The sequence below is a fragment of the Microtus pennsylvanicus genome, chromosome 6 (assembly GCF_037038515.1).
Source record: "Microtus pennsylvanicus isolate mMicPen1 chromosome 6, mMicPen1.hap1, whole genome shotgun sequence".
Taxonomy (NCBI): domain Eukaryota; kingdom Metazoa; phylum Chordata; class Mammalia; order Rodentia; family Cricetidae; genus Microtus; species Microtus pennsylvanicus.
Genome location: NC_134584.1, coordinates 47,949,611 through 47,962,544, shown reverse-complemented (window position 1 = coordinate 47,962,544; position 12,934 = coordinate 47,949,611). Strand labels below are relative to the sequence as shown.

The 12,934-nt window shown below is 44.0% G+C and overlaps 1 protein-coding gene across 10 annotated transcripts in view; it reads right to left on the bottom strand.

Moving 5' to 3' along the window:
- The window catches only part of Mast4 (microtubule associated serine/threonine kinase family member 4), a 582,086-nt gene that overhangs the window by 58,457 nt on the left and 510,695 nt on the right, over positions 1-12,934 (bottom strand). For all 10 annotated transcript variants that reach the window (XM_075976161.1, XM_075976162.1, XM_075976163.1 and 7 more), the window contains 4 exons: positions 12,264-12,342; positions 7,027-7,184; positions 5,064-5,139; positions 2,992-3,201 (listed from right to left, as the gene is read on the bottom strand). In XM_075976161.1, the coding sequence (XP_075832276.1) occupies positions 2,992-3,201; positions 5,064-5,139; positions 7,027-7,184; positions 12,264-12,342 (523 nt within the window). The remainder of the gene's footprint in view (positions 1-2,991; positions 3,202-5,063; positions 5,140-7,026; positions 7,185-12,263; positions 12,343-12,934) is intronic.

Here is a 12,934-nt window from a genome sequence, read left to right as displayed (position 1 = left end):
AGGAGAAATGGCCAATTCAAACTGAAAATTTCCTTTCAAAACCCATAAACATGATGACACATCCCAACTTCTAACAATTACCAGCTATGTCTTACTGCAAGACTTATGAACTCTATTAGCTCAAATAGTATTTTATTTGCCAAACTGGTGCAGGAAGACCAACTTCACTAAAGCAACACCCAGTGAAGGGGCACAGCATGAGAAGAAAGTGGCTTCATGGTCTCTTGCGGTGGCTCCAAAGGCGCTAGAGGAGTCCCTGGGTCTGTATTGTAAGTATTGGCCACTATTGAGAAAGACCTGTGACCCAGATTTGAGAGCTAGGGTTTCCTTTGTGTTTTGTCTTCTTTGGCTAAACACACCTTAGTGAAAAAGAGACTGCAGACATAAAAGCATTCATTTGAAATTGACCTCAACCTGGGACTTTAAAGGGTATCTGTTAAATCAGGCTATTCAAGCCATAGGGGGATCAGCGCCTGGGGTTATGCGTAAGATTGCCAATGGAAAAGACAGGCTTGCTGGGCTCAGAGTGTCACATCTGGGAAGGGACAACAGCTCGCCAGAGAGGCCACAGCATGTTCCCACAGCTCTGCTCTCCCTAAAAGGAGCATGTTCCTCTCAGACAGGTTTGCTCCAGGCTCTGGGCTCATACTGGCAGTGTGCCTCTAAAGGGAGACTGAGTTGTTGTAAATGATGGAAAGAAACTGTATCTGTAAAGAGGCATAAGGAAACATCCTTACTTCTTCCCAACAACAACCTTTAGGCCACTTGTATACGTGCTTCTCCGGCTCAAAGAGAAATGTCTCTAAAAATTAACCTTTTTCATCTGTCACACCGCCCACTCAGAAGATCCTTGAAATGCTAAGATTTATTTTTAATTGCCATGAAACAATCTGCCATGTCTGCCATACATCAACAAAAATATAGGGGGGGATTTTCATCTAAGTAACTCTGGGTATTGGATCTACCTCCTTCAGGAACTGTCTAGAGAGGAAGGAGAACACACAGGACTAAGCCGGTCCTTATGATGCTACCATGGGTGGCCGCTAAACCTCTGGCACTGTAAGCTGCCACCTCCATTAAATGGTTTCCTTTATAAGAGCTGCCGTGGCCATGGTGTCTCTTCACAGCAATAGAAACCCTAACCAAGACAGAGGCAAAGCCCTCAGTACTCAAAACTCCAGTTAAGAGTGTGCTAAGTTACCTGAGCCATGTTGGGTTTACCCACCACTGCTCCGGAAGGCTACCCAAATACAAAGCTCTCTGAGAGGCAGGCAGACACATGAATCTTAAGTCTGACCACAAGCTGCTGGTCTGCGATATGCATTGAAAGCCACTAAAGTCCAAGGGACTGTCATTCAAGACAGACAACAAGATCACCAGCCGTGGGAGGAGAAGCAGGGAAACAGTGAGATTGAAAAAAACACACTCATAGAAAATGCAAGCTGGGAAGGAAACCCTCATAAGAAACAGGGAAGAAATGATGGAGAGGTACCAAGACGAAAGTAAAACAGTTAAGGGATGGAAAGGAGATGAGTGTAGGAGCTGCAGTAAACTGAATGTGGATCCTAAGGGCAGGACATCGGTATCATGGGAGGCATTCAAAAGTCATTCAGGGGATAAAATATTTGGGAACTTCTACATGTTGCAAACCATTGTAGGTATGCAAAACAAAATAAAACAAAAACACGCGGCTCTGCAGAGTCCTCATGTTCCAGAAGAAGTACAGTCCATGGCTAGTGCTGGTCCATGCATCACCATCAGTGTACCAGTGCCGTGTGTGCTGGGCTCAGTACGACTAATCCTGAGCAGTCTTCCCAGTGAGTGCACATGGCCAGGATACGCTGGTACATGGCCATTCCCAGGCACCTCCCTTTTCGCTTCAGTTTACGGCAGAACTGGTTTACGTCAAACAGTCAACTAGTAATCAGCAAGCCTGAAAGCTGTACGTCCCCTCCCTGACAATCTACGGAGCACCGCTTTCGTAGGAATGGGAAGAACCATGGTGAAAATGCTGCTGGGAAAAGAAGAGGAAATGGCAGCTGCCAGCCAGAGAGGCATCTGCTCATCCTGCCAGAACTCAGCCGTGTGGGGGGAAGGACGGATGGGTTGCTCAAAAGTAGGATGTTAGTTTTTGCCTTCAGTTTAGTGGGATTACTTATAGTCATTCAGAGGAGGAAAAAAAACTGTCAGGATTACATTTACACGGATATAATTTATGCCCCATGAGACACATAAACACTATAAATCCACATATAGGTTAAATAGGTTCCCCATGTAGGCTGCGGCCAATCAACTTCAGTCAGAAGAGCTGTATCATACACTAAATGCTATTCCTCTGACACATTCCCTTCCCTTCCTAGGTGTTATCAGGAGCCGGGCATGAGCGTGTTAGACGGATGGGATCCCCTGTTTATCTGTCATTTCGGAAATTGGCTATTTTGTTAGAGGAAGAATTAATACTCAGGAAAATAGAAGTTGCCATTTACTACCCAACAGCACATGCAGGTTAATTAATAGGACACACAGTCCAGTAAAAGCCGGCAATTTTCCATTTAGCTTTTTTAGATATTAAAATTAGATAGCTCCATCAAGCAACTCGCATACACTCGGGCAATTTATAATTTTATAGGGAAAGTTGTGGGGGTGGGGGTGGGGAATGGCTGCTTAATAATCCTTCACAATCCACTTATCCTAGAGTCATAGATCGTTGGGTCCCAAGGTCCCCGTAAAGATGATTACATTAACTTTCTCCTACTATACATAATGGCCAGAGCCAACTCACAGCAGGTAGCAAGCAGTTTAGGCTTGCTTGCACACTTGCTGTGCGTGTCTGTGTGTGTCCCCCTTCCCACGCCTCATGCTTTCCTGGAATGTGAACTCCACTTTTTTTTTTCACTATTTTTAAGCGAATGGTTTCATAAAAAAATATTTTGCCAAAAGGAAGGCAAAACAAGTCAGAAGCAAGCCACGTGGACGGCACTTTGCTCTCACCTCCTGGAGCAGCTTATCTAACTTGTGCTGCAACTCAAGGAAGTATCGTGACGTGATGAGGCCCTGGTGGGATTTGTCCAAACAGTCGCGAGCCAGCTCGATGATCTGATGGTGGGTGAAGCTCAGCACCCCATCTGCCAAGGGGAGGACATTGTCTGGGGAGTAGCTGGTGATGATTTCCCTTAGACGTTCTTCCATCTGAGCCGTAGCCTGTTGTGGGGGACACACACATAGGTGTAACACCGGGAGATACGCACGAACCACGCAACAAGCACTCTTCCATCTTCCCAGACCCCTCTGGGTTATTAAATAGACTCCTCAGAATTACAAGTGAAAGAAGCCTCATTTGGGGGCCTGAGTGCAGCTCACTGGCAGAGCACTTGGCTAGCGTGAGTGAGGTCCTGTACTCAATTTCTAAGTACAGTAATAACAACAACACACACAGGAGAAAAGAAACTTCCCTTCTCCATGCTACAATCACAGCGCACACACGTCAGTATGCATTAGTTTGAGCCCACTGACTGACACCACCAAGAACGAGTGTGAATGTTGACTGTGGGTATTAACGCTGCCTCTGAGAACCTCATCAACCACTGGCCAAGGCACCCGATGATACTACAGGAAGATGTGTACATGTGGGGAAGGAGCCGTACAGAAAATTCCCGTGCTTTCCACTAGGAAGCTAATACTGCTTTAAAAATAAAGAGAAAGAGGAGGGGTGTGTGTGTGAAGAAGCGGGAGATACCTCCTCATCAAAGGGAATATAAATTATAAACCTTTGAGGTATCAAATGAAAAGGTGTATTTCTGGCCATCGATTCCCCTCTGCTGATGTCTCATTGAATGCAAGCTGGTCCACATAAGCTTCTTGAAATAACTCTAAGGTGTTTGTGGAGGGCTATGTTCATAGACCCTTCAGATGGGTTATCAAAAATATGAAGTATTTCTTTAGTTGTTATTCCAAACTCAGGATTGTGCCAGAGTTACCCAGTATGAGCCAAAAGTTTGTTTTCTTGGCAAGGTTTCAGTGTGACAGAAATATACACATAGCACTCTATCCTTAACTGCAAACGCTGTCCCCTTAGCTCACGGCCAAGGGGATACCCTCAAAAAAGATCTACAATTTTCTTTCCACCCTTCCTTTTCTTCCCTGTGATTGCCTACTGGCTAATCAATATTCCTGGTCTACAAGAGCTACATAGGCAGAGAGATTATTTCCTCTTCCCTCTGCTCTGCTCTTAACATTGAGCCTCATTAACTAGGCATAGTCAATATCTGCTTTCCTGGGGGGCAAGCGACACGTGGTAACTAGGTAAAACAGTGCTAGTCAATGCCATCGATGGTAGGTTCATGACAAGTAATAAGTACCCTGCTCCTTGTTTATGAATCCTAAGACCTCCCTTTGTTCTCATGCGCAGTAGGTGATGGCCCAAGTATTGTGGGGAGGTGGCCTTTGCCCTGCAGAGCCACGTGGCTGAGGGGGCAGGGAACTGAGGTTGGTGAAGGGGTCCCTCAGAGAAGTGCTACTGGTCACCAAACCCGGGAAGAAGCCTTCACACTGCATTCTGGCTTCGTTCTAACCCCTTTCACCAGCTGAGCAGCAGAACATGCCAAGGTATCTCTACTGCTATGGTAACAGGTGTAGAACAGAAGATGGGAAAGGAAAATGAGGTTTCAAAGAATAAAAACAGTGTTCAGGACACAGCAAGCTATGGCTTCTGAGAAAAAAAAAAAGGTGCTCTTGACAATCGCACAGTAGATGAGGAACATAGGTTCAAAGAGTCCAAAGGGTACAGAGCCTTTGAGGGTGGAGCCTCTCCTCCTGTACCTGCCAGGGCCCCCGCTGCTGGGTACCCACCAGCAACATGCACCACACAGGGTGCTGAGTTCTCAGCAGCTGCTCGCTTCACATCTGTTTGGTTGCTTTCTCCTCCCAAGCAGGCTACGGTGCTATTTAACTCAAGTCATTACTGGGTTGGACCCTCACTTGTGTTAACAACACCGTCTTGCAGAGGCAAAGCCTGTGGTGCTCGATCCCTGAGGAGCCAGGCTTCTCCATTCCCATCCACTTACCTTTGGGAACCTTTCTTTGTAGACATGGTTCATCATAATTATTTCATGGTCACAGCAGGCCGGGGAACGTCCAGGGCTGCAAGCAAAGCAAATTACCCTTTTAAACCTGCCGCAGCATGAGATGGAAATGAGCCTTTGATTTATAAACAGCCAGTTGCATCGGAAAAGTACGGTGCAACCCTCATATGAAAAGCAGTTGTCTTAGGTAAGGAACTGCAAGGTCAGTCATTGGCACACCCATACGCATACATACCTCAACTCACACAGACACCATGGATAGGATTCATAACACAATGCTACAGAATAATTACAGTCACGGTACTCGGTCAGGAGATGGCCTCGCGGGGCGGTTGTGTCATGCACGTGGCATGAGCTTGTGCAGTTGTGGCAACCAGTCAATGAATCGCAGTATCAAACAAAATGGGGAGGCTACTAACGACAACATCCGAGACACATTTAACGATGCAATTTCACCCTTCGATCATACACCTGTGTTCGGCCACACACCACCAGAGAGGCAGGGAGCCTTCCATGGCACAGATGTTGTGGGGAAATCCATTTTCCACTCTAACAAATATTTATTTAGGAGGCTGAGGTAGGCATTATGAGAACGGAAGCATGCAACTGTTGTGTTCTTCTGCACGGTTGTCACTTTGTGTCCTTGCTGGGAAGGTAGCCGCACAGTTTGGGGACGTTTATGTTCTTGGATAGATTTAGCTTAGGCTAGATGCCCTGGGTACTTCTGCAAGAAAATTAAAAGTGGAACCCCTGCAATAAACCATGGTGATGCTAGATACAGTGGCAAAGTTTTTATTTCTTTTTTATTCTAGATCTCAAAACAATTTCACATATCCCTTAATTATCCAGAATGAATATTTAAGGATATTAAGTTTATGATACTATATGAAGAGGGAAGATACAGTGGAAAAAACCCCTTCTTGGTAAACCCCCATGCTGAACTTAATACCTAGCAAGCTAATCTTTTTAAACAATAAATCTTTAGCAGATCAACATATACCAGTTCTGCCCATCAAGATTTCATGCTGTTGATGAGGAGACACAACACCCTGACTCCATCTTCTAGGAAAGACCTGGCGTCCAGCTGCTGGAGCAGCTGGGCAAGCCATCAACAGAAGCCTAAAGCTAGCTATCTCTCTTCCAGGCTAGCCCCAGCTGTGGGAAGGAATGTCCCAGGGTGTCAGCGCCTCCCTGGAGGCTGCTATAACAAGGCCACTGACTGAACAGCTGGAGCAAGGGTGTAAATGGAGGGATCCCAGGCCATGGTAAGCCAAAGCTGATGGGCCTGTACCATATGGTGATGACCTTCTGCCCAGGCCTGCTCTCCGCTTTCTATCCACCAATGAGAATCCCCACACTTTCCCAAATATCCTGCACAGGCCTCCTGGATGGAGACACTGCCACCTGGAGACATAACTGTGAAACCTACAATTCAAAGCAAGGTATGAAACCAGCCCTATTCAATACTCAAAGGACTGCATTTGACAAGCACAAAACTCAGAAAACACCAAGTCCTAAGAATGTGTTCATCATCTCAGAGAAAGTAAGACTTAGGTGGGAATACAGAATAAGAAGACTAAGATGGGTTTTATACAATCTAGGGAAAATATCTTTCCATTTATTCTCTCCTCCCTTTCAGCAAACTTCTCCCACTTCATATGACTATATGAACTGCTTGCTCCTGCACCATCACTAGTTGACCTTGAACTTTCCGTAGCTAGACATTTTTACAGATGGTCCCCAAGGCTTTCGCAGCAATTAGCCTCTTATGAAAACATAAAAGAAATATAAAGCCTTTTTGTGGTAATTAACAATGTCATCTATTGCTGGAATATTACACTCATATTTGTGACAACTCACAAATCAGGGTGCACACATACAAATTAAAGAAATGGTTGAAAACAAACAGTTTAAGTCAATACCAGTCTGGGTCAAGTCTACGCACCTGAGACTCCGGGAACGGGGACGCATGGGCGTGTTCCTGCATCGGTTCTCAGTGGCAATGCTCTCAGTGGTACAAAAGTGTTTGGACAAGAAGTGTAGTTCATCTGGGGTTGGCTGATATGGTAACTGGTGCAACTTCTCCTGGGAGGAACAGGATGACTGGAAAGAAATCAAAGTAAAGTTAGCAGCCCGCCTCCAGAAAAAGAATTCTAGAGACAAATGTGTGTTGGGCAAAGGCACTGTTTTATGTTGATTCTATGACATAACAGCAACTATAACCTAGATGCATGAAGTGACTCTGCTCTGAGAGTTCAACATGCCTCCTAGATGTCCCCGATCTGCCTGCAGCTGTCCCAAAGGCAGCTTCTTTTCTGGGAGACCACCAAACCTGCGAGATGGACGAAAGCCAGCAAAAGCCCGAGGAAGAAGGCAAAGCCCGGAGCGGGACTGCCATGATGGATCAGCTCTTGCTGAAGAGACTCCTGCTGCTGTCCCCAGCAAGCACTCTGACTTGTAGTAAGTAACATGACGATATGCTGTGAGATCATAGGGTGATGAAAGCGCCCTCAATAAGCTCATGCTGTTCTTTGATGCCAATGCTACCCACGTGTGCTATGAGCATAAAGGAAGGACAGAGAAGCGGATATTTTCCTGAGTGATATCACTTCTTTATTGATTCTGGAGTATTTCTTTCCTTTCCTTATTGTGGGGTGGGTGGGTATGGGGGGAAGAATGTTCCTTCTCTACTGAACAGCTTTGGTAGTCCTGAGGCTTTACCCCTTACCATAGATTTACTCCTTAAAAACTATCCCTTCCTGGGCTAGAATTAAAGGTGGTACACACCTTTAATTCCAACACTTGGGAGGAAGAGGCAAGCGGATCTCTGTGAGTTCAAGGCCAGTCTGGCCAATAAAGCAAGTCCCAGAAAAGGCTCCAAAGCTACAAGAAAATCCTGTCTTGAAAAACTAAACAAAAACAAAACAAAACAAAAATCCCTCAACATCTGGAATGTGATGGAGAAGGCACGTAGCTAAAAATAGAAGATTTTTTAAAAGAACCTGACTTTGGGAACTGCACAATGAAGGAACTGTTTGTTTTGGGTTTTAGGAGTGGTAAACTCAGTAAATCAATGCTAATAAAAGATGTTGAGAAATTTGGGATACAAGGAAACACAACTAGAATAAGCATACTTTTTTGAAAGGTACTCATTCGAAAAATGTCAGTTCAAGCAGAGTTCAAAACAAAACAAAAAGACAAAAAGACTGTCCTTATAAGAGTCACCCTCCATAAATACCGAATACTGAAGCACCGCAGCGCAATAGTACTCAGAATTAATGACCAGAGCTGAAAACAGCCCTGCACCTTGAAATTATAAAACGCCCTGCTAAGTCCACAGTAAGATAGACAGGGATTTTTATAATGTAATGAGATTATTTTATAAACCATAAAAATGAAAACACTAGAAAAAAAATTATGAGATAAACCAAAGCTATATTCAGGATAAACAAGCACTCCTAAAATACTTCCACTATGAGAAAAGGAATAAAACACATGAACTAAATCAATTCAGAAAGTTGGGCAAAGAATTGTAAACATCAAGAAGCAGAGGTAACTGCAAAGATAAGGAAATTAACAAAATGAAAAATGGGAGAAATTTATACAGGGGGCTGAGGACGCAGCTCAGTGGTGGAATAGTTCACGTGTACCAGGCGACAGGCCCCAGGCCTAATCCCTAGCACAGGAAGAGCCCAAACCCAACACCCACACACACCCACACACCAGAGAGGGAGGGGGCAGAGTGGAAGAACTAAAAACAAACAGAATGCATACACTTGAGAGAAACAGAGAGAGAGAAAACTAAAAACAGTATGCAAATTCTCTCTCTCTCTCTCTCTCTCTCTCTCTCTCTCTCTCTCTCTCCAACACACACACACACAAACACACAAACACGCACACACACACACACACACACACACACCTTATCTGTATCTTCTTAGGTAAATCCGCGTCCACACTTATGTCTGTCTACAAACCCACTAAGTTTACAGCAGTCACTCTGGGTAGCAAAGCACCATCTGAGCAGAGAGGGACTCATGAAGGATATTCAGTCCACTTAGTGTGGATGTTGACTCAGGTTGCTACGGAAATACTGATATCCTGGATTATGACTTGCTGGTTCTGTGGCTGATGGGCTATTGTGTACAGGGCAGCGGTCAGGCTGTCTTTCTGAAAGTGAAAGCTAATTTTCAAATGCAGCAGGCTCAGTGTTTTTCACTGAGTGTGTGTGTGTGTGTGTGTGTGTGTGTGTGTGTGTGTGTGTGTGTGTGTGTGTGTGTGACAGTCTTTCACTGTGCCACTTAGGCTGGCTTCCCTGGTTTCAAATGATCCTCCTGCCTCAGCCTCGGAAAAAGCTAGAACTACAAGCATGCACCGCCACACCTGACTCTCGTGTGCTTATTGAAAAGATACCTCTGTTGAACAAAGCCTCCTTGGCTCGGCACTTTTAGAAGAATGTCAAGACAATACAGAAGTTTTCCAATATACTGTTTCACTACTTCCTATTTCTCCCAGTGTGGGGCTAGCGTGTTTCATTGACTAGTTTGCATATGACTTTTGACTACACCATAAATCAAAGCCACTCTCACAGAATAAAGATTTACACTAAAATCTGCTACCCCTCCATGCAGTTAGACTTCAAATACATTTTCTACATGACGACACCACTCAAACATCTCATCTCTGGGGTCACCACTTTGTGAAGACTCGTCCTTATATGCATGCATAAATTCCTACTTGTTATTACTAAAAGAATATGATCGATCAGCCATACCTCATATTTATGGGTATGTAAACTCTTATTTTCATTCTTTCCCTCGGTGGAAAATAATTTATCTAGGGAGAAATATCTCCCCACTACTGCAATTCCATATTGCTTATTTCAAAAGTAAAAAGTATGATGTGAATATTAGCATATAGAAGTTCCACAAATTAATTTTCACTGCCAAATTTCACACTAAAAGGACTGACAATACTAAATGTTCTCTGGGAGGAACAGACTAACTGTATACGACAAAAATCTGTCTAATTTTGGAACATAACATTTTTCACACTTGGCAATTCTGAAGTCTCTGTAATAGCCAAAAGATATTATAACATTTACATTTCAGCATGAATGGGTCTGGGGTTCAGCTAACAACACAATTATTTGTGAACTTCTGAATTGCATTTGAAAAGGCTTCTAGTTTTATCTGTATATAATCTATATTCCTTTTCCTTTAAAAAAACGTACATTTTTGATAGGCGAAATGACCAATAATTAATGAGACTTGCATGAGTGATTCAGCTGGGGAGTGAGAAAGCAGAACCTCTAAGTCACCAGCAGACACAACTGTGCTGATATTTGAAGGGTAAGGACAGAAACCGACACAGAAGCTTTGTAGCTTTCCATTGTCCATTCTAGAAATGAAGGAAGAGAAAAGCTACCCAATCTCCGCCACAGCGCACACAGGCCAGACCCAATAGTCCTTGCTTTTGGCGAAAAGAAAAATTATGAAAACTAAAATTTCATTTTGAAGGAAGAAATGGGAATTTGAGACCTATAATTGCCTCCCACCTCCATCAATACATAAATCATAAATGTGTAAGAGAAAAGCTATTAAAAATGCCTTGGTGTGTGTGCGTGTGTGTGTGTGTGTAAAAATGGTCTCAGGGTTTCTTTTAGACATTTGATCTTTAGAGACATTTGTCTTCATGCAGACCACCCACAAAGCCAAAGAAATGCCACTCACACGGCCTAAAAAGAACCATGACATTAGGGTCTGGATCACTTGCTGTACTTGTATAGATTAAATAATGGGACGAGTAAACAGCCCCTCAAATAATTTTCTCTGCTTTAGATTTCTGATACATAAAATGATGAAAAAAAACCCAGCAGCAATATCACAGATTATATTGCCAGCATGCAACAAGCCCCGACGCTTTGGGGAGCTAAACTAGTGCCTATTTTATAACACTTATAAAAACACAGTTTAAAAAATTATTTAGATCCAATAGTCTGACTCAATGTACCCTCCTCACCCTTTACTCATTCATGTTAAGAAAGTGATAACACAATTACTAGAAAAAGGTGCATCTGTACTCTCCAAATTTTCATGCGCAAGACAGATTTGTCACCTGAACTGTTATTACCTTCGACTGAAGGCGATGCAAGGTGATAAAGTTGAGAATATAGTCAAAACCCATGAATTTTAGCTTGTATTATTAAATGACTATAATTTAATAAAAGCTAAAATAAAGTGGGGATGTACCTAAGGAAGTCACAGAACAAAGAATGAGCGCTCTGTTTACTTGTGGAGTGGTCCCAGTGACAGGCACCCCAGGGTCTGGGGAGGGACAGCACTTACTCCGTCTTAAATTACTCTGCGCGGAGTCAGTTCCATCACTCATTTTGGCCATCAGTTCCCACATTTTCACATCTGAAATAACCAGTGATGGCCGCTGCTATAATGGTCAAGTAAAAAGCTCACGGGTACTTAGTAACAATTTTACCTACTGATAACACCCAGGGTTTTACCCACGTAAAGCCGGTGTGCCATGGAACCTACTCAGAAAAAATGACGCAAATGGACAGGAAACTCGCCTAGCACAACAAAGTGAGAAGGAAGACAGGAAAATAAATGACCTATCACCGTGCACTACTCTAAGGGGACGTAAAGCGAGCCCAGCAGATGTCAGCAATTTGGTACCCAGAAATCCAACATTACACTTGGGCTTCTGGAAACACAAATGTGAAGGCCCCGGGAGGGGGAAGGGAGACAGGGACTTGCTAGTTTATCTAGCAAGTTTTAGTTTCTTATAATTTGAGCATTCATCAGTAGCTACGTGCTTAGCACAATGCTGGGGGTAGGCATCCCTGAACAGCAAACCATGGATTTTGACAAAATGAGGAGGAACTGAATCAGAAAAAGCTCTATAGTCTCAGGGACACCGCCTGAGTTGGTGGTTGAGAGCAGTCAGAACCCCTCCCCGGCCTTGGACAATTTATGCCCCGTAGTTTGGAAGCTTTCAGCAACAGTGTGCTCTTCTGGCATTTGTTAGTCCATCATCTGACACATATCCCATACCAAGGTAGAAATGTGGGCTCCATCTTGGCCTTCCCACTGGGAAATACTCAGAGAGGAACACAAACTGTGGACCAGTTCTGCGGTTGTGAGATGAAAAGAAAACCCAGGTACTTACAGAGACCGTGGAGCTTGGTGTATTTGTCCCATAGCCTGAGGAGGGGAGTGAAGCCAGGGACCAACGACGCCCGTCCGTCCTGTGGGACAAAGCTCAGTTAGGCCAATGGTGGACAGCTGATACCAGAGAACTCCGGTATCTCTAATCAAACAAATGACATCAACATGGTCTATGAGGATGTGGGGATACCTGGGCACAGTTAGGGTAAACAAACATTATACAGCAGGTTGCCTTTTATTTAAATGGAATCAATACAGCCAAACAAGTAGAAAGTGAATGGGCTGATCCATAGTATTGATCTCTCACTAATACACTTTGACAAAATGAATACAGGGGATAATTACAATGGTCAGACTCAGCAGATTCAAAGCAACGCAAGCAGAAACAGGAGGGATCATGGTCTATGAGGGAACTGACAACCGGCCAATGATATTCACCAGGGTCTTCACGCCATCAGTGTGCAAGACCTTGGGGCAGGCTCGTGGCCCACCTCTTACCTCTAAGGGTATAGTTTTCCTTATTGTAAACAGGTGGAGAGAGCACTGGGCTCCTGGTTACTTCATACTAAATGGCAAATAACTTTATAGTCAGAAAGCTTGAAACTCCGGTTTTGGGTTTTGGAAAATGACTGCTTTCTGACATGGCCTGGCTTCATATTGTTAGAGCAAAGG